General features: G+C 39.0%; 3 protein-coding genes across 4 annotated transcripts; 1 reads left to right on the plus strand and 2 right to left on the minus strand.

Annotated features, from left to right (window-relative positions):
• Window positions 1-281: 281 nt before the first annotated feature.
• slc35h1 (solute carrier family 35 member H1) lies at window positions 282-14,380 on the minus strand. 2 transcript variants are annotated; one of them, XM_028452456.1, is made up of 10 exons: window positions 14,061-14,380; window positions 12,444-12,596; window positions 8,452-8,602; window positions 7,140-7,203; window positions 6,984-7,056; window positions 6,139-6,307; window positions 5,085-5,168; window positions 4,652-4,827; window positions 3,099-3,228; window positions 282-863 (listed from the first exon to the last, which is right to left on the minus strand). In XM_028452456.1, the coding sequence occupies exons 2-10, from the start codon at window positions 12,552-12,554 to the stop codon at window positions 730-732; spliced, it is 1,092 nt and encodes a 363-aa protein (XP_028308257.1). In that variant the 5' UTR covers window positions 12,555-12,596; window positions 14,061-14,380; the 3' UTR covers window positions 282-729. The 2 variants fall into 2 exon arrangements, with proteins under 2 accessions (XP_028308257.1, XP_028308256.1); XM_028452455.1 differs by having other exon boundaries at window positions 12,444-12,601.
• On the plus strand, window positions 14,070-15,030 carry taf13 (TATA-box binding protein associated factor 13). Its single transcript, XM_028452457.1, has one exon. The coding sequence runs from the start codon at window positions 14,384-14,386 to the stop codon at window positions 14,753-14,755; it is 372 nt and encodes a 123-aa protein (XP_028308258.1). The 5' UTR covers window positions 14,070-14,383; the 3' UTR covers window positions 14,756-15,030.
• A 1,818-nt stretch (window positions 15,031-16,848) lies between these two features.
• tnnc2.2 (troponin C2, fast skeletal type, tandem duplicate 2) lies at window positions 16,849-20,727 on the minus strand. The gene is made up of 6 exons (XM_028453017.1): window positions 20,576-20,727; window positions 19,938-19,989; window positions 19,700-19,843; window positions 18,764-18,878; window positions 17,884-18,020; window positions 16,849-17,254 (listed from the first exon to the last, which is right to left on the minus strand). Exons 1-6 carry the CDS (start codon window positions 20,576-20,578, stop codon window positions 17,223-17,225), a joined length of 483 nt encoding a protein of 160 aa, XP_028308818.1. The 5' UTR covers window positions 20,579-20,727; the 3' UTR covers window positions 16,849-17,222.
• Window positions 20,728-21,296: the final 569 nt, after the last annotated feature.

The raw sequence follows: 21,296 nt of genomic DNA on the forward strand, positions 1-21,296 counted from the left end.
TGGTTTTTAAAATCCCATTTCACCAACTTTTCCGCCATTTTGGTCACTTTTAACCCACTATTTTATTTCTGATTAAAACAAGTATTTACATCTTTAAGATGACTATACACTACTGAGAAAATAACAATTAAGTTCATGGAAAACAGATATTATTGAAATAAATAAACAAATGTGGTTATCACAGATTGATAGAACAATGCTGACTTTATGGATGGGCACCAAAAAGTTCTCCCCTTTATTCCCCCTTATAGACATCCCTGTTTCCACATGACTGTTCTTCAATGTTCATGTCTGTGTTCAGGTACAGTGGGGGTGCCAGAGATTTTGGGGGTCGCGGGCTGAAAAGGTTGAGAACCACTGCTCTAAAGAACCGCAGTCTGACCTCACTGAGTGTCAAAGAGAAACATAGAGACATTCACATTCCCAGAAACACGTAACAATGTAATAAATAAGGTTTTAGCTCCAGTAAACAATCCTTACAAAGTCCAAAAGGATCCAAGTTATTATTTTCTGCTTTATCTGGAATTGAAATATAAGAACCTTACAACGCCCCCTGTTGGACAGGTCTGTAAAGCTGCAGGTGTGAGCGTAAATTTGCTACACAACAACAGACTGAGGTAGGATAAAGAGTCAAGGTTGGGCCTCTGTTCCAGCCTTTAGGACCCGGGTCTCTCTGTGGATTAGCTGAGTCACTGCTCTACAGACCGCCTCATCCTGTGGGTCAGTCGCTCAGTGCAGGGTGATGATCTCCTGCTCTTCATCTGTCACAGAATCATCGTCACCTCTGTCATCGCTCTCCTTCAGTAATGGCAGCTCCAGTTCTGGACTCCTACCACTGAGGAGTCGCACACCAGGACCTTTATCTGAGGGATGATATCACACTGTCAGTCACACTGACATTACCATGTGAAGAGCTTCCCCTCAGCAGCACAGCACAGCTAAAGCTAAAGCTACAGTCACTGTGAGAAAGGAACAGAATTCACTTCCTGAAACAGAAAAAACTATCTGACCTATTTCTCTTTTCCCTCTCTCCCTTTATTTGAAATCAGCCCCCAACAAAACATGAAAATGTCTCAAGTGCATGTTTTGAGACTATCATACATTTACGTGCCATATTTCACCGTAAAACAGGTAATTAAATGTGTAGAAAGTTTGACAAATATGTCCAATTCCAGCAATAATCCCGTTCCAAATCTTGTGCTACGTGCTACGTGTTAGTAGCGATGGTGTTATCCTGTTATTGAAAATTAATGCGGAGCTTCATCTGAAGTGTGTTTTTAATGTGTTGTGATGAACAAGTGGCTCAGATTATTATTACTGCATTCAAATGTGAAAAGGCATGTTTGGCTGACGGTGTATAATCTGAGCTGGTGATCAGTTTATCTGGTGACACGTCACAGCAGAAACACATTCAATCACACGGCTGTGCGGGGTTTTGTACAAAACTTGAGGGTGATTCTCCGGTTGGCGTAATTAAAGGTTAAACAAACAATGTTTTGAGATCAAATCACACATTTCCATGGGATTTTATTCCCATTAAACAGGTGGTTGAGGGATTAGCAGTGTGGCTAATCTTGTGTAATTTCAGGTTTTTGTAAATGATCTGAAGCATAGAAAATGTAAAATTAATATCAGTAGTAGGGGGGCACTGATTGCCATTTTCTGACCGATCACCAATTTTTTTTAAAAGCCCGACCGGCCGATACCGATTTTTCTTCATAACTGACATCATACACCTTGAATGTACCAAACAAATTTTATTGTAAAACATTAAACAATACCTGTTAAACAATATAAACATGTTGTTTTAACTGCATATGAGGTAGTTATCTCAAATATAAATTAAAAGTTTAGAACAGGGGTGCCCAGCCCTGGTCCTCAAGAGCCCCTGTCCAGCATGTTTTAAATGTTTCCCTCTTCCAACACACCTGATTGAAATGACTAGGGCTGTTATCAGGCTTCTGCAGAGCTTGATGATGAGTTAATCATTTGAATCCGCTGTGTTGGAAGAGGGAAACATCTAAAACATGCTGGATAGGGGCCCTTGAGGACCAGGGTTGGGCACCCCTGGTTTAGAACATTGCTGTCCAAAATACTAAATTATATCTGTTTCTTTAGTCTTTCATTTTTCACATTTTAAAAACTAAATAAACGTGTCCATCAGGTTACACTGCAGACCTGTTTGGAGCTCTTCTAATCTAAAGAACAAAATAACAAAACATCTTAACCTACCAATAATGTGTCCTGAGTTTTAAATTTCCTTGTAGAGCAAAAATAAAATAAAAATGTCCAAATGAAGCAGCTTTGTGGATATTTAAATGTAAAAATATTATTCTAAAAATAACTTGCAACAGCTGACAGGACAAAAGCTGAATAAATAGTAAAGTGCATCATGTGTAACATTTTCATAAGTCAAAGGGTGATGACAGATTGAACATAGCACAGGTTAGTTCTCACACTTATTACAATCACTTATACATTAGTGGAAGGTTTTTATTCAAATCTAAAGCCGTGAACTCCATCATTTTCCTCGTAGTAGCTTTGCTCTTTTCACTGTTAAACGCTCTCAGCAGACCCCTGGCTGTGTTTACCGCAAGCTGTAGCTTTAGCATTAGCTTGATTACGAGCTTCAAATGCTGCATACTAGCGGTGTGGTGATTTATTAAATGTTGAATGATGTAGCGTTTTGTTTGTGGCCTTGCGGGACAGTGGCTGACTTTAAGACCTTTGCAGAGGTAGAAAAGATCGGTGGAAAAGATAGGTTTCATATGCAAGGATTGGCCAATCGCCAATCACCACCGAACGATCGGCCGGCCGATCGATCGGTGCATCCTTAATCAGTAGCTGAATCAAATAATCTTATTTATCATGTTTGGTACAATTTCAGGAAGTTTAATAGTCAGTAAAGCCATCTAAACAGGGGAAGATGATGAAACAGAAAGAAAAGCAGAAATGGATAAAACCAGTAACAGATTTTGGGATATATTGAAATGGAAAATCGGAGTCCCTGTTTAAAGGAAGTGGTCTTTCCTGCTTTTATCTGAAGTCTAAAAACACGTACAGTATGTAAAAAAGATGGTAACAAAGGGATCACTTACTTTTGGAGTAGTACATCTTGAGTCCCACGTGCAAAGAAATCCCACACAGACACACGACAAATCCCAACCAGTTCAGGACACTCATCGTGTCTCCCATCAGCCACGCAGCCAGACACAGAGTGCAAATCTCCTGCAGGGAAACAAAGTTACAGCAGGTGATTCCTCTTTCCATGAATCCCATCTGGTGGACGAGCTTTTCAGCTGTGCTACCGTGTAACTTAGCAACAGTGGCGTCACTATGGGTTTTGGAGTCATTTTGTGCATTTCTGTTTTGTATATTTTTGTGGGTAAACAATTTACTTGAAGTTTTATACACAAGGTTGACATGACACTGTCATTAGCATGAATAAGGCATCACTAATTGTTGTTTGCTAAATTGTGACACCTTTGGAGCTATGTTGGCATTTTTTGGGTTAGGTAGAGGGATCTAGTGGAGTTAGGGTGGAGTTTAAGGTTAGGGTAACAAATGACACTTAATGACAGCCTATTCATGCTAATGAAAGGTGTAATGTCATAATCAGGGCTCGAGGCTGCAACTAAAATGATCGCATATGTGGCTATTTTTTCAGTGTGTGCGAGTGAAAATTTTGTCTGGTCGCATCTGTACGAGTGAAAATCCAAAAGGAGGAAACTTCCTCGTCCTCCGAGTCTTCCTCTTGTGAATCAGGGTCCGACATGGACACCACACACACTGCCGCATCCTCAAACACACAGTTGCTGCGTCATCAACACTGTGGTAGTCTTGTGTTTTTGGAGTCATTGTGTGTATTATCATTGTCATTTGATGCCTTTTTATTTTTGATCTGTGGATTTTTGGAGGTTTTTTTGAGCATTTGTTTCCCTTTCTGTTTTGTTGTCCTTACCTTTATTTTACGTTATTTTATGTTTTCGCAATTTTGTGTCTTTCTCTTTAGTTCTGTATGTTTTTTGGGAATCGTGTGTATTTCTGGTGTCAATTTATATATTTATCTGACATTTTGTGTGTTGTCATTTATGTTTTCTCTATTTTTGTAGTCATCTTGTGTGTTTGTTGTGAGTACTTCTGTATCTTTTTGTTCTCATTTGTTTAAATTTTGTATGTTTTTTGGAGTCATTTTGTTCATATTTGTTGAAGCTTTATAAATTTTTCTGACATTTTGCGTGTTTTTGTTGTTATTTTGTGCATTTTTATTGTCGTTTTCTATATTTATGTAGTGATAGTGTGTTTTCTTGTAATTTTGTATGTTTTGGAGTGATTTTATTTTCAAGTTTTGTCAATTTTGATGTCATTTTGTGTATTTAGACCGAGGGTCTGACATGGACACCACACATGTGGCCCATGTCTGATGTAGATAATGTAAACTAAGGGCGTATAAAAAGTGTTAAAGAAATCATTGGCGTGGCAACCAACATAAAGCATGTAACTGTTCATTTAATAGCGTGCAACACTCGTGTGCGTGTGTGCGCTTCTGTCTATATTTGAACAGGGAATTCACAAACAAACTAAAAAACAATTGAAACTATTATATTTATAGAGAAAACAAATAAATGTGTGAACAATGAAGCTAAAGTACCTTAAAGATGCCGGCTATGGCTAAAGTGAGACTGGAGGTCCGAGAGACAAGGAGGAACTCTGAGAAGCACAAACCGAACGCGAGCATGCCGCCAACGCTCAGCATCAGCAGTGAATGCAGGAACGGCAAGAGCCTCGATTCTCCGAACAACTTCTCTGAGGTGCTGAGGCTCACTCCTGCAGGCGAAGAGAAGATTCCACCATTAGTGCAAGGCAAATACGACAGAGATTGTGAGCATCAACTCTGATCGCTGATCGACTAATCTGTTAGAATTTTACTATCAGATTGAGATGATTGATCTACTGCCTAAAGACTCCAGATTCTCCAGATGTCGTCTACAGTCAGCTTTTGTTTTGGGAGAACATTTATTTGAACGTCCTTTCATTTCTTAGTGGACGTGTTCACACCAAGGGATGTGATGATGATGATTTACCTTCATTAAACAGGAAGAGAGGGAACAGGCCGAAGAACATGAGAGGTTGGAGGTGGTACATGGTGTCGATGGGGTTCTGAAGGCCTGGAGGAGATTCCAACATGAAATCAGAAGGACTGCGAGCACAATGCAGTGTGACACAGCCGCTCAAACTCGTTAGGGGAACACGTTTCACACCTGAACTCTGAATGAAGACTGCACTCCAAACTCAATCTGTAATCCCACATTTATCTTATCAATTTAAAGTAATTGGATCAAACTTTTAGGAAATATGCAAAATGGGATAAGGAAGAAATGATTACATTTTGGGGATGATGCGAATCAATATCCTGAATCTGGATCAGTTTAAGAAATTGATAACTCCTTATGTTCATCTCTGTGAGTTGGTTCTACAACACCTCCTGCTGGTGATTTTGCACATTACATGCTCTAGTCCAGTGGTTCTCAAACATTTGAAAAATTTAAAATTTCAGCAACTTCATCGCAACAAAATGTAACCTGTATTGTAAAAGGTAAAAATTATGATTATTCCTCTTCAAATCTCATAAACATAAACATAAATTGTGTAATCACATGTTTTTAACAATAATTATCAGACCTTCAAAGAATTCTATCAATGCAAATTCAGCCAATCTCTGAATTCTGCACGGCCCTGCATCTATGACCAATCACCACAACATTTCCGCAATTTTGACCAACCTGACAAAGCCTAGGGTGTATTACAACAACGCTACAGACAGGTGTTGCGACAAATTCCATGACGCAACAAAAATGTGGTTCCAGTCGATTTGACAGCACAACGTGGCTGAAGTCCGTCCGCCTTGTGTAAGCCACTATCAAATTCTGAAGCCGGTGGCTGATCACTGATCCAGATAACTGAAAAACCACTAAAACAAAGGTACTGTATTTGGAGGTTGGCGGAGATTTGCGCTTACCAAATGCTCTTGGCATCGTTTTATTACAAATTGATTATTAAATCAAGGTAGATAAACTGTTGTAGGAACACATTCAACGTGTGAGGGGGAAACCAGAAGACTAAAGTTCTACCACTGACCAAGGTCTGCCTTCTGCATGAGGACCTGTGTCAGCGTCCAGCGGATGCCGCCGATGAAGGACGCCAACAGCACCATTAAAAAGCCCTCCAGGTTGAACTGTGTGGACTGAAACGTAAACATAAAGAGACCGCAGGCGATCAGCAGGACTACCAGCACCAGGAATGGATTCTGTTTAAAAAAGGAGGGGAGAAAAGCTGTCAGATGTTGGGATGGAGATGGGCACCACTTTAGCTCCCATCACATGTACTAAAGATAATTCAGTGTGAGTGATGGCCTCATGTAGGGAAGCAAGTACCTGAGTCAGCTAAGGTCTGCACTAAAACTAAAGACAGAAAAATACACAAAATGACTCCAAAAATACTCAATATGACAACAAAAACACTAAATAACACAACACACAAAATGACAGTAAAAAGGCATAAAAATTACAACAAAAATGCATTAAATGAAAAAATAGACAAATTGTCAGATTAATTCACAAAAATACACAAATTGACCAAAACAACAAAAAAAATTAATAAAATGACAGAAAAACAACAACAATACACAAAATGACAGAAAAATACATAATATGACAGAAAAATGTATAAAATGACTGAAAAATACACAAAATGACAGAACAATATACACAATGACTGGACAATAAAGATTATGACAATGAAAATTCATAAAATGACTCCAAAAACAGATCACACAAAATAAGAGAAAAATACACAGAACAACAGAGAAATAGACAAACTGACATCAAACACCTTGTTTCTTCCCTGTATTAATATTCCTATTGTCTCTCAGCTCCCTTCTGTAATAAAGGTTTCCTGTCTCTGGGTCAGAGGAGATGTCTTACCGGCTCCTCCAGTTTAAAGAGCAGTGTGAAGAAGAGGATGAAGATCACTGCTGTGGATTTTGTCATGGTGTACCTTCAGAGGGAACAAAGAAGGCAACCACTGAGTAATGAGTATGACTGACAGCATTACGCTTTGGTTTCACCAGTGAAACTTACAAACTGATGGTAATGAAGAGGAAGCTCCAGTTAGAAAGTCCAATATCCAGTGCTGTTGCAAAGGCTGTGGGTGGATCAGCACAAAGTGTAAACAGTGATGGCAACACACATAATGTGCTGGGAAATCCTAAAGCAGCATGTTGAAATATTAAAGCGGTAAATGTTCTGTGATTTAATTAGCTTCAAGTCGGGCTTGAAACCGGTGAGTGTCTTGAATCCTAGCAGCTCTTTGGGGATGTTTGTGATTCTGTTTTGTGGCATGTTTCCTTGACTCAGATCATGTGGATTTAGAATGAAAGAAAGAGAGCTTAAGTAGGATACACATAAAAAAACAATGGGCTGTTTTTTTCATGATTCTCCTACATACCAACCAAGGACGGCAAACGGCCAGATTAAACTTGCGTTTCATAAGATCAGATGATCCTGTCACGTGATCATGTGGTTTGAGGTTTGTTCTGAGTCAATTTGTCCTCATAACCTAAACTGAAACAGGTTGGGGCCGACAATCGTAAATATCTAACTTGTTCAATGATCCCCTGATTTGAGACGTGGAATGGAATGGTAAAATGGTAAATGGACTTGATTTTATATAGCGCTTTATCACCACACTGAAGCAGTCTCAAAGCGCTTTACATATCAGCTCATTCACCCAATCACTCTCACATTCACACACCAATGGGACAGGACTGCCATGCAAGGCACTAGTCGACCACTGGGAGCAACTCAGGGCTCAGTGTCTTGCCCAATTACACCGACACATAGTCAGGTACTGGGATCGAACCCCCAACCTCTCGATCAGAAGACGACCCTCTACCACCTGAGCCACGGTCGCCCATGGCTGTAGCCATCAAGAGGCAGCTGACTGAGGAACACGTAATGCTGCCTTCAAGGAAACTCGGAACTCTGTATTTGCCAGTTGAAAATTTCAAACTCCGAGTTCAACCGAATTCGGCAGCAGCTCGTGAAATTATCAAAAACAAACATGGCTGACTGCTAGAATATTAGATTTTATCCTGACTTTATCGAGAGGAGAAGCTCTGACTTCAGGTGGTGTTCCAAGTCACTTATTCAAGTCGGAAGTCTGAAAATCCAGAGTTCCGAGTTGCTTGGAACACGGAACTATATCAGAGTTAGATCTTGTGCAATATTTATCTTGGAGGAAGATCAGTGGTTGGACAGAATGTTTCTAAGTCTGATTTCTATCTTCATGTGTGGAGTCCGTAACAGATAAATCATCTCTTCAGATTGAGCAAATCCTGATGTGTGAACCCCGCTTCCCTAATCTGTCCCACCCTAAAGTGGGTGAACCCACCCGTGGGAGCCACTTTGCGGAGGTAATCCGTCCAGCTCAGAATAATGCGGGGCTTCCCAGTCCAGCACAGCATGGCGTGTCGGGTCAGAGTCGACAGGCTGAAGATCATCGTCATGTGCACTAATGTCATGAACAGAGGATAATGGAAGCCCTGAGATGGACACAGAAAAAAACCAGGATGTAGATCTGAAGCCTCATCGAATATGTAGCCTTTCAACAAGTGACTGAAAACTAAATGAAGAAAAATAAAACCAAAAACCAAAATATAATGACACCTTTTTTGGAAGCTGCACCAAAGTAAGTGCTAACAGAATGACTACAGTCTTAGAACCAGTTGATTACTGATGGGAACGTTGGCTCCTTATTAAGATCCATCTCTTTTGGCTCCCAAGTTAATGCTTACATTAGTCACTAAATGATCCATTTAAAAAATATTAATTAATAAAAAAATATTAAAAACAGAATTTCTATCATGCATGTCTTATTTATACTAATACATTTTAACTTTACTAACTTGGAAGCTCTGATTTTCCCTTAAAAAAAAAAAAAATTGTTTCCGTTTAACGTCTTTCACAAATCAGATGTTATTAGTTTTTAAACTTCCAATATTTTCCCAAACCTGCTTATTACGGTTAATGGATTAGACTATTGTCTTTACTTTCATATTTCTCTGCTGTATTTGCATCAAATTCATGTGCCAAAAATCACATTTGATTTTTCCTAAGATTTGACATCTGTCCATTTGCTAAAGTTGCTACACATTAGGTCACACTTTTGACAGTGAAAAATAGTGCATAAAAAGTGTAATAATTATCCCAAAACATGTCAGTGAAGAAGGTTTAGTCTGTGTCATTTGGTTTATGACCACGGTGAAATATTCCTGTGTAAATGTGTGATGTTGTCTTAAAACAAACAGGCATCATTCAATCTCAAATTGTATTTTCTGCTTCATTTTGATAAAATTAAATAAAACAATAACAATATTGATTGGTGGAAGGGAAAAATTCTAACCAGAATGTAAAAATAAATCTTACTTTAAAAATAAATGTGAAAATATATTTAAAAAACTATCATATAAGGTAAAAAATATATGTAATATGAAAAAATATAAAAATATAAAACTATAAAAATAAAGATAGATAATTTTATAATAAATATTAAATATTAAAATAATTTACTTTATAATTAAATGCTATACAAGCTAGGTATTTTTATAGGACTCTGCGTTATGTCTTCAATATTTCTATGTCCTTAAATGTCCTCACATATATACATAAATGTTCATGAATATGGATTGTCCCTTTGAGAAATAAATCAATTCATATTGCCATTCCCGTGTGAGGAAATGAAATAAAATTTCTTCTGACCCTTCTCAAGTTCACGGATCATCAGAGTATGGTGGCTGAGAAGTGCAAAACACTTACAAATGCCACAACAAATTTACAATTTTGAAAACAAATATACATAATTAAAAAAAAAAAAAAAGAAATAGCAAAACATTTTTTTTTACTAATGTTGATAAATTTACAAAGGCACATTGTAATTGTTAAAGTGTTTCTATATTTGTTAATTAGTTTTGACCTTAACATTGACCTTCTGGGACCTCCAGTGGGCCCATTTCAGACTCTATCCAAAAACCATGCACATAATCGCACTTGGGAAGACCAGACCTTTGCGTTGATACCACGCTTGGCCAGATCCGAGCACTTTTAAAATTGTATTTCATATATAAATATTGTCTTTATCCATGGTTGAATCACATATATGGCGGAGGGGATTGAAGGACAGCAGACTGCGCTGCAGTTACGGAGAGTGGATCAGTTTCTGAGCAGATACACATCCAGTGGAAATCCAGGGTAAAAGTGTGTGCGCGCTCACGTGAAGGGGGTGCATTTGACGGTGGGGCTGCTGTATTTCAATCCCCACCGCCTCCAGTTTTGATGTGTATCTGTTGCAGTAAGGACTCAGAAGATCCCGCTAATTCAGGCGTAATCACACGATATATAAATGTTATATGTGATTCAACCATGGATAAATACTAGGGATGTAACGATTCACTCAACTCCCGATACGATTCGATTCACGATACGATTCTTTCTTTTTTTATTTATTTATTCAGTTCATTTCCGACATGGTTGCAATCACAGAAATTCATTTTGACATTCAGAGCAAAATCGCATCATTGTTTTTTGTTTTTTTTGTCCTTTTGCATGCCGGAAAGGGCGATGGAAAAAGCATTATGCTTATCCAGATCCGTCCCCTGATTTGAACACATAATTTTACATCAATCCTCGTTTCTTCCCTTGTCAAACATTCTCATCTTCTTCATAATTTCATCTTTTCATTAACGTTTTTTTTTTTCTGCGTTCTCGTCTGCAGTCATTGTTCCTGTTGTTACTCTTCCTCACTGTCCTTTTTTTCCGTATCTCTCGAGCTTTCTCTCACGATTCATTTTACAAAATGGGACTGTACTTAAATGACTGAAAAATATTCCTTTATTTTTTTGGGGGAAAAAAAACTCGAAAATACTGTACTATTTTCCTTTTATTTTTCATTGTCAAAAGAATCCCTTGATGAACTATTCAAACAATGCAATTTAACTAAAAATAAATCTTGAATGAAATAAATAAAGGAATAATACAAATGAAGCCTATTCATTTAAATTCTGGTTCCATAGTAAACAATAAAAAACTGCATAATAGTTATTTTTCTTTTTAAAAGTGCAACTGAAAATGTATTTTGTGCCTTAACAATTGGACCTTAAAAAAAAAAAAAAAAAAAAACAGTCTGCACTGTATTTGCGTCAGATATTTGTTTGAACCAGCAGAGGGCGCTGGTAACCCAGTGGTCGGTTGGCATGCAGCTAAGTGTAGTGAAGAAGAGATGCTATGCTAGCAGACAGAGCTAATAGAAAAACGTGACTTTTACAGATATTCACGTAATATTACAGATATTCTTTTGGTGCTAAAGGGGTAATGAATGATTTATTAACATATTTAAGAGTAGAAGGCGGCCAGAAAGAAAGTATTAGCAGATTTCGCCCGCCGCCATGACTTCTGGATTGCGTCCTCTGCTGGTTAAAAAAAGGACTGCGATTCAATTTTCACAGCATCGACGTGAACCTTGATACCTATGAATTGATTTTTAACTGCCTTACGATTAATAGTTACATCTCTATTAAATACAATTATCATATGTGATATACAATTTTAAAAGTGCTCGAATCGGGCCAAACGTGATATCAACAGAAAAATCTAGTCCTCCTGAGTCCGAATATGTGCTTGGTTTTCGGACCAACCAGGAAGGTCAGTGTTTTCCTCTGACAGGGGTAACCTCCGTCAATGGAGGAAATGACTGCATTTACGTGTTTAAGGCAGTAATTCCATCCATCCGTATTTTATTTTGAAAATAATACCCCCTTTTCCGTTGGGATTTCACATGACACTTAACAAGCGCAATCCATTTACAAATGATCTCAACAAATTAATGGAAACACTTTTACAATTACAATGTAACTTTGTAAATCTATGTCAACATTTCTAAAAGTGTTTGCTATTTGTATTTTATTTTAGATAATTATGTATATTTATTTTCAAAATTGTAAATTTGTTGAGGCATTTGTAAAAGTGTTGCAATAATTTGTAAATGTGTTTTGCACTCCTCAGCCACTGCATCAGAGGCCCAACATCACGGATCAAACTGGATGCTGATGGACGACCTGCTCTCATGTCTGTACAGCTTGTGATATTATATGTGTAAATTACACAGTCTACAATGTAATGTGTCCAAACGTTGAGCAGATTTCTTTCACGTACTTCCCACCACCTTTTCACCGTGTAGTTTCTATCTGCATCCCTGGCTCCTCTCATCACTACCTCCTATTTGTGAGCAGGGCACCGTGTCCCATCTAATTTCACTTTCCTGCTGATTGTTCTCTTGGTCAGTCCCACATTCAGCCTCAGTGATCAGTTGATCATCTCTTCTTCACCTACCTTCATCATCCATTTGTTATAGAAGGTGATGCCGATAGAGAAGCCGTAGTAGAACAGCACCAGTCCAACAGTGCGAAGGCTGCGGCAGAGGAACTGGACTGGGCACGCCATGGAAGGATTCTGTCAGGTCCAGCTTTACATCTCCAGCACCGGCTGTCCTAGAACACAGCAGAACCAGATGAACGAGTGTTGGGGAGAACCGGGAAAAGAAAGGAACGGATTGTTTTTGTTAACAGTGTACCAATTCGTTAATCAGTTAAAAGTTTAATCAATAAAGTGATGATTTTAATGAAGCAGACATTAGTCTGACCCACAGAGGCCTGATCTTCATCTAAGGACTAGTTAAAATCACGCCAAAACCTCACAAACACAAAAGGTGTTTTAACACATGCTCATCGATTCACAAAAACTCAGTGAGGTTTACAAATACAAAACATCGTTCCCAAACTAATGATTTTTGTTTTGCAAATAAGAAACATACCCATTGAACAAATACAGCAAGTTTTACACCAGGGATGGGTTTAAAAAAAATAAGAAATTGACTAATCAATTTTAATACATTCTCCTTTGAAAGGCCTAATATTCATTTAACAAATCTTTTCTAATATGTCTACCAAGTTAGAGTTAGTTTACTATTTACTGCATTAGTTATCTGAGAATCTCTTCCACATTCAAGTAAAATTGTAACTGGAATATCCTTATGTCTCATCCTCATGTCTGATGAAGGGCGGTCAGCCCAAAACGTCGCAGTTTTTTTCGTGTAAATTAAAAATGAAATTGGGAGCTAACCAAGCAGTGGTGCGGACCTTTTTTCTTAGCATCTTTGGACCTTTTAATCCAGCACACTGCCTCCAAAAAAAGGGAAGTGCGTGTTTTTTGATTGTGGAATATCTTTAACCAAATCGAAAAATTAATGGAATCACTAATCGAATCGGGCCCTTGCTAGTAATCAAATCGATTTTGGGAAATCTGAATCGACAGCCAGCTCTATTTTACACACACAAAAAAACATGTCTTCAAGTACAAATAAACAATTCTACAACAATGAAAAACTGTCATATTACAATTTCTCTCAGAGATGAATAAAGCATCCGTCATGTGACATTTTTCACCTTGTAAATTTTTTTTGTAGTTGAAGTCATGTTTCTTTTTGTGTTAAACATGCTGCATTTGTTTGATGGGTACGTTTCTTATTTGCAAAAATACATTGTTAATGATGTTTCGTATTTACAAATAGGGGAGAAAAACATGTTTGTGAGGGTGATTTTAGATGAAGCTCAGCACTGTGCGGGTCAGTCTAATGTCTGGTTCATTACAATGACCCTCACTGTTGGAACCTGATGAACCAGTTATTAGACTAAGTCAGTAACAATGACTAACAGCTGTGTGCACTCACACTGACTAATGACTAGTCACCGTTACACTGTAGTATCACTGTTACACTGTAGTTACTGTAAATCATGTAATGGAGACTGACTGATGCTTTCATCCGTGTCAGCTCAGGTAACTTTACTATATGATGCCAAACCAATGAAACAGACATTACCGACCACCTGTAGCTGCTGACAGTGACAGTTGTGCACGGGGGGGATTCGCACGTGCAACGCGCCTCCCTACCTTTACACAGCTGGTGCACGTTCACGGTTCCGCGTGGAGTGTCACAGACGGAATGTGTTCGAGGTCCACTCGCTCACAGATGGGGATATTTATGCCGTGTCACCGGAGCAAAGGTCGGACAGTCACTATCAGCGCTGCATTCAGGCCTCCCGCCGCAGGGGGCGCTGTGTCCACCTGATATCCAGACCGCGTTCCTGCAAAGCACTTCCTGTGTCACAGTCCAGACTCGGAAGTGGGAAAAAAAAATCAAGCAGAGAGGTATTAATACGTTGTTAAGTCAAAGTTACCGTTGAGTCGTTGTCCATCCGCGCTAAGCTGAGCTGATGGCGGATGAAGAAGAGGAACCGGGCTTCGAGGAGGAGCCGGAGGAAGGCGGCTGCGCTGACGTCTTTCACGGCAGGAGGAAACGGTTGTTCTCCAAGGAGCTGCGGTGCATGATGTACGGCTTTGGAGACGACCAGAACCCCTACACGGAGTCCGTGGACATCCTGGAGGACCTGGTGATCGAGTTTATCACGGAAATGACCCACAAAGCCATGTCCATAGGCCGCCAGGGACGAGTCCAGGTGGAAGACATCGTTTTTCTCATTCGGAAGGATCCACGAAAGTTCGCCCGGGTCAAAGACCTGCTGACCATGAACGAGGAGCTGAAGAGAGCCAGGAAGGCCTTTGACGAGGCAAACTATGGCTCCTGAACGCACCACGGATCAGGGCATCGTTTCTGCCCTCCAGGTTTCAGTAGAGACCGATTATCAGAGGGTTCGGAGTGATCCATTTGACTGTTAAAGATACTTCAGCGGATTAAAGGAACTGTATGGATCCATTAATGAAACTAAAGTGTCTCCTCCTTTGTTATAACAGCGACTCCTACAGGCCAAAATGAGTTAGTTCAGTTTATTTACATGATTTCTTTACTCAACTGTTTCTTATTTTCTGCATGTAACTTGAATTAAAGCAATGTTTTTATTGATCGGGTGTCTGTACATTTTTTTTTTACTATGCATACTGCAACACAAAGAGCCTTAGATTTAGAAATAAAGATTAAATGGCTCTTTAACCATTTAACCAATCATCACATGATTAGATTTTCAGAGACACAATCTTATCTTGTGTTTGAAAAAATAATATAGCTTAAATATGTGAGGCGGCATTTCGATGATATTGTAACTAACCTTTTCAAAATTAAAGCAAAGTGTGTTGATGGTAGTTGCAGTGTTTCTTCCTTACTGCTGCACATGTGAAGTGACAGCTGCATGTAATATAAGGAGATGTTTGGTATGATAAATATAGATTGTGACTGAACACCATTTTATTATTAACACATGAAGAAGTAATGTACTAATCCTTAGTTTGTCAACTGCCATAAAACCTCAAAAAAGGAAAAAAAAAAATCCAACATTTTTCAGTAAGCAGTAATTTAAGAGTAGGAAAAAGTTACTTTATATTTGGTTAAACCATGTGTGCAGCTTTTGTGGATTTTAGTGAATTTTTAAAACAGTTTTGGAGCTGGAAACAACAGTTTATAGATGTGTAGTAGAGTAGTGCAGTGTTCTTCAATATTCTCTGAGGCAGAGATGGGTAACTGGTGGCCTTAAATTTGATTTATTTCATCCCAAAAACAAATACTACAAAAATTGTTATTCAAGCAGTTGGAAGGACTATAATACCCAACACGATATACAAAAAATAACCCAGAAACCACACAAAGCAACCAAAAAATGCACAAAATGTTAAGAAAAACATAAAAAAAGATCTCAAAGATACACAAAAACCTAGGAAAATACACAAAAGACAAAACTATACAGAATTAAACTAAAAATAAACAAAACGAGAAAAATATGCTTAAACACTTAAAGAAAGAAAAAAATACACGACAACAGACAGAAAACATCAACAAAAATACACAAAATGACACCAAGGGCTTGTAATATGAAACTGGAAATCCTCAACGCGCTAACTTCCAGGCCTAAGCCTGCGTTTGCACTGTACTACAATCCTGGTTAAGTTATTAACAGGGTAAATCACCATGGTAACTTAAGCTGAATGGCTAACTATATTATTTATTTATGAGAGATGCAATCCTTTCAACTTCCAGATGACATCCTATTAGAAAGGTATAGATTTTCATCTGATGGACTGACCAACATTTGTATTTATTCATCAGACAATAAACGGACACACTCTGACATATATTACAGCACAAACATGTTTCTATTTACATATTCACCTAATTTTGGGTGCAGTCTGTGGCTCGGGTGACTCTAGTGAACCCTGTGAAAGGGACATTATGCTCAGTAAGCCTACATCATAAGGTGGACATTATTTGTATTTCATATATAGCCTATATCATCTCGCCACTTTGTGTATTGCATCGGTTTAATGAAAGGATCGCATCTATCCATAAATATTCTTTCTTTCCTAAGTACACCTGTCAGATACATTTAGTGTCATATTGCAATTTCCACTTGATTTTGTTAGAAAAATAAATAAAGAAAAATTACATGAAAGAAAAATAACAACAATATTGCCATTTCCATTTCAGGAGCTGAATTCCATATTTCCCGCGATCATGTAAAATCGGAAACCCCAAATCAACCTTATTTACCCTAAGTAGATTTGAAATGCTTTGAAGAAAAGCAGGAACGTTCACAGTGAAGCTTCCTGTTTTATTCACCTGAGGGTTAAACAAAAAGGACCAAAAGAAGAAACAAAAACATTTTATTGATATTCCTCAAAACAAGACCTATACACAGACTATAAATATGACAAGACCAAGTACAAGTGAGCATGTGTTAGTTCATTTATTCTGATGACACAAATGACTTTTTTTTACAGTGAGGTGGCTGATGAATTGGTCTACGTTGCAGGTCACATGCTGCCTATGAAATCTAGACTTCATCATCTAGATCAGAGCTTTACCAGCAGGTCGGGGGTCACTGATGATGTCATATATGCCATGCTATCTGTGTGCAGTACATTTGCCCATTTGTTGTCTTTTTGTTGTGAGATAAATAAGAGGCCAGTGCAGCATCAAGCAGCTGTGACCCCGCCCACTTCCCTGGCCGTCTGTGGAGGTCGTTGAAGATGGAGCGAAGAGGCGGTGAGCCGGCTGGACAAGGAGGAGGGAGGAGGGGAGGACGGTGGAGGAATGTTTGTCTGGGTTTACTGCACATTCTCCATCATTTTGAGGAATTCTGAAAAGAAAAAGAGATTGAAGGGAAATCCAAGTGAGATGGAGTGTTGTGAAATATCCCAAATAATCTTAGAAGTTCTCCTCATGAGGACTCTGGACCAGAAGCCTAGACTTATACCACAACTAACTGTATATGCAGCAAAACTGCTACATTCACAACAATATAATCCAGACATGTGGCCCTTGTTCTTCTTTTTTCCAGCCCCCAAATTAAATGAATAAGATGACTAAAAAATACACAAAACAACAGCAAAAATACACAAAATGACTACAAAACACAAAGTATTGTCCAAACCAATTAAAAAAATACACATAAATGAAAAGGAATTACAGAAAAATACACCAAAGGACAATAATAATACACAATATGCCTATAAAATGCACACAAATAACAGAAAAATATACAAAAACGACAACAAAAATATACCAAATGACTGCAAAAAAAAATATTCTCTATCACTGCTTAGAGCTGTGATTTTTCTAAATACTGACATGAATGTTGATAATGTGGCCATCAGATCAGATACACAGGCAACCTCTGTGATAGAAGTTGCCTATCTCTTATAAAATAATTTCCAAGAACGGTTGGCAGTTGGCAATGTAAAATGATCTACTGTCCTCATCACTTACCATCAAAGTCTAGCATGCCATCAGCGTTCTTGTCTCCATCCTTCATCAACTCATCGATCTCGTCCTCTGTGACGGGCTCCCCAGTGCTGCGGATGATGAGGGCGAACTCCTCTCTGTCAATGTAGCCATCACCGTTCCTACAGGAAACACACATGATAACACTTAGAGGGGGTGTACAGAGGTGGACTGACGACCTGGCATACCGGGCATCATCCCTGGCCAAAAATGGAAAAGAAAGGAGTGCTAAGTGACTAAAATGAGCCAAAAGCAGTCAAAAGTGGCCAAAATTGGGCAAATGAAAAGGAATCACTTTAAATAGGCAAAATGTGGCAATCAATAGTTAAAAAGGACAAAAATGTAGAACAGAAAGAGGCAAAATGTAGGATAAAAAAGAATCAAGTGGTGTTTATTGGGCAAAAGTTAGGTTAGATATTAAGTGTCAAAAAGAACGTGCAAAAATGGTAGTTGCTAAATGGACAAATTAAATAGAAGAGAATAATATATAAAATTAAGACATACAAAGCCACATGTGAAGCATTACTGACTTAATAACAACTTCTACGTGTTGTCGCTGATAATGTTGTTGGCTGGTAAAAGGATTATTTTTGTATTTCTTAATGTGTGCCTGATAGGCCCTGAAACCCTTCATGTTTGGTTTGAACACTGTGCACTGTTTTTATGACCTCAAGGTCAGCAGCAGAGGAGCTACGAAAACAGACGTCTTCCTCTACCACCTGCATGTGGGCTTAGACTAATAAGCTTTGCTTATAAATATACCTCATTGAAATTATATTACTCTTGTCATCTGTCCTTGGAGCTGTTCAATAAAAAAATAAGAAGGTAGAGAAGTGTGTGTGTGTGTGTGTGATGGGGAACGCACTTGTCGAAGACACGGAAACACTCTGCCAGCTCCTCCTCGCTCTTTCCGGCCTGGTCCTCCTTTAGCAGCCTCACCATCATGACCAAGAACTCCTCGAAGTCAATGGTGCCGCTACCTGGGGGAGCGGAGGGGTGGGTGGGGGGTGTACTTTTATTAAACACCACTCAAGAATTTATTATCGATCGATGAACCTGATCCTGACTCTTCATTTTACAGGCAGTGGTTTCCAGTTTAAAATGAGAGTGTGATGGTTTATGATATCTTCCCCCATAATAAATTCAACTCCAAACTGGCTGATTCTCCATTATTAAAGGACCAAAGGGTGTCCCATGCATCCGATATTGATATCCGATATCAGTCCGATACCAGCAAAAAAACGAAAAAATAATTAGCCTGTAACAAAATCTCCGATAAAAGCAGTCCGATACATAATTTGTTTTTATTGATTTTTTTTTCAGGGTCTTCTACTTTTTAAATTTTTTTTCATGAATTTCATTCAATTGTAGACATTTTTAAAATGGGTCAGTATTCTCATCCCTAATGTTGCTACTATTGTTTGAGTAATATTACCTCATCAAGCCTTTTCTAACATTCCACACTACAAAATACGTCATAAAAGTACGTTTGATTCCTGCTGATAACGTATCAGATTGATATCGGTATCGGCCAACACCCAAGGAGGCATTATCAGTATTTCATCCAGCTCTAGTTCCTAGTTTTAAAATTTATTGATGTAACTTATTTATTTAAACTCATTAAATCATCCACTGCTGATTAGAAAAATAAACTAATATTGAACATCTAAAAAAGTAGATATTTTGCAATTTTGCTATTTGCTAACAGGGTTCAGCCTGTGTGTCGTTTGTTTGCTTCTGTTTTGAAACTTCGGGCTCAGCCGGTCGATGAGTTTGAGTCGACAGAAACTTGGCGTCTCACCATCCTCATCAACCTCCTCGATGATTTCATCCAGCTCTTCTCTCGTTGGGTTTTGGCCCAACATCCTCATCACGGTTCCCAACTCCTTGGTGCTGATGTCACCACCACCGTCGGTGTCAAACATGTCGAAGGCGGCCTTGAACTCTGGACAGAGGAAGGTCACAGGGCAGTGTGTGAGAGTGGCCAAGTACACACAGGAAAGGGGAGGAGGTCAGGGACTTTTCAGGAAGATACTCACCGGCCAGCATCTCCTCGCTCAGGTAAGAGCGGGCCTCTTGTTGGGCGTCAGTCTGGAACAAAGCATCATCACTTTGTCAGTTTCCCCAGAATTATCTTTTATTTTGTTAGGTGCATTTATGTGCAGAGTTTGCATGTTCTCTCTGACTGTGTGTTTACATTTGAGTGAAATAAACTGTAAAGAGAATGTGTGTGTTTGTTGTAGAGTGATCTATGGTCATATTCTGCTGTGGGTGTCCATGTCCTGGAATATGGTGAAAATTAGTGGGGCTATTTCGGACTCAACACATTAGGCCGTCTGTATAAGGCCTGCAGACACTCAATCCCAGAGAATCTGTCACCTAAGCAGAATCTGACACGCAGCGTCCCCTCAGCTCTACTGACTGTCAGCTCGGACTTAAAGTGATTAATTAAATAATCAAGTTTAATACTCTTGTGAATCTGTTCATGAATATGAATCAAAACTAACCACTTCAAGTAGATTGAGCTATTTATTGAATACATTGTAAATACAATTAAGGTAGAAAAATCTCATCAACCATACTTTAATTAACAATTACCAAAGCCTTTCCATGGGAATTATTAAACACTATGATTTTTAATGTCTGATCACCTGCTATAAGCTAACTTTGTTCTTACCATGTTTGTGGATTAGCTTTTCCCTGTAAATATCCAAGGAAAAAAGAAAAGCCCAAAGGAGTGGTCAATCCGTGTGCACCCCAGCAGAGAGACTAGACGTCAAGACCAGGTCCACACACACTTTAAACAGGCATGGCCAGGACCCGCCCCCTTGCCTCCCCCAGGCCTCCAGATTTAGTATCGTGAACTTTTAGGGTTCTGAGGACAGGCCAAGCCAATCATACTTTGGAGCCGAAAGCTTTAGTTTCCTGATGTCGCACTGGTAATAACGTGAAATGAGACAAAAGCAGCGTCACTGGCAAACTGACAGGGATTTGTGAAGGGGAGGAGGACAGCAGCATTGCATCCTGGGTGGGTTTTTTTCAGTTTGGTAAAGGTTTAAATACAGAGGATGAGAGTTCACTCTGCGTTAAAGTGGCATCATGGCACCTCGGCTCCAATAGCAACAATCTTTGGTTTTAGTCTCAATGAGAAAATTAGTTCACATTATGAACGAACGGTGATGCTCCTTACATGGTAGGGAGTTCCTGAAAGGAGAAACTTCAGGGCGGGGACACAAAAAGGCGAGGATGTGGCTAGGTGGATGCAGGTCTGCGGGCTTTACACTCCAAGGAAGACCAGGACTGTCCAAAGAGAACAAAGACCGGAGCATGGTGGTGGCCTGCTGCTACTGCTGCTTTCCTCCTTTTCTCATTGCCCTGATTCCCGTGAGTCTGCTCCA

Source organism: Gouania willdenowi, chromosome 7, assembly GCF_900634775.1.
Source record: "Gouania willdenowi chromosome 7, fGouWil2.1, whole genome shotgun sequence".
In the NCBI taxonomy this organism is placed as follows: Eukaryota; Metazoa; Chordata; class Actinopteri; order Blenniiformes; family Gobiesocidae; genus Gouania; species Gouania willdenowi.

Excerpts from the sequence above, each read along its gene's own strand:
- taf13 (XM_028452457.1), top strand. The coding sequence starts at position 14,384 with ATGGCGGATGAAGAAGAGGAACCGGGCTTCGAGGAGGAGCCGGAGGAA.
- tnnc2.2 (XM_028453017.1), bottom strand. Across the intron at positions 19,844-19,937 it reads GAGCGAGGAGATGCTGGCCG|AGTTCAAGGCCGCCTTCGAC; the intron begins GTGAGTATCTTC and ends TCCTCTGTCCAG. Across the intron at positions 18,879-19,699 it reads CGAGGAGGTTGATGAGGATG|GTAGCGGCACCATTGACTTC; the intron begins GTGAGACGCCAA and ends CCGCTCCCCCAG.
- slc35h1 (XM_028452456.1), bottom strand. The coding sequence starts at position 12,554 with ATGGCGTGCCCAGTCCAGTTCCTCTGCCGCAGCCTTCGCACTGTTGGA. Across the intron at positions 4,828-5,084 it reads TCTCTTCCTGTTTAATGAAG|GAGTGAGCCTCAGCACCTCA; the intron begins GTAAATCATCAT and ends CTTCGCCTGCAG. Across the intron at positions 3,229-4,651 it reads CCATAGCCGGCATCTTTAAG|GAGATTTGCACTCTGTGTCT; the intron begins GTACTTTAGCTT and ends GTTTCCCTGCAG.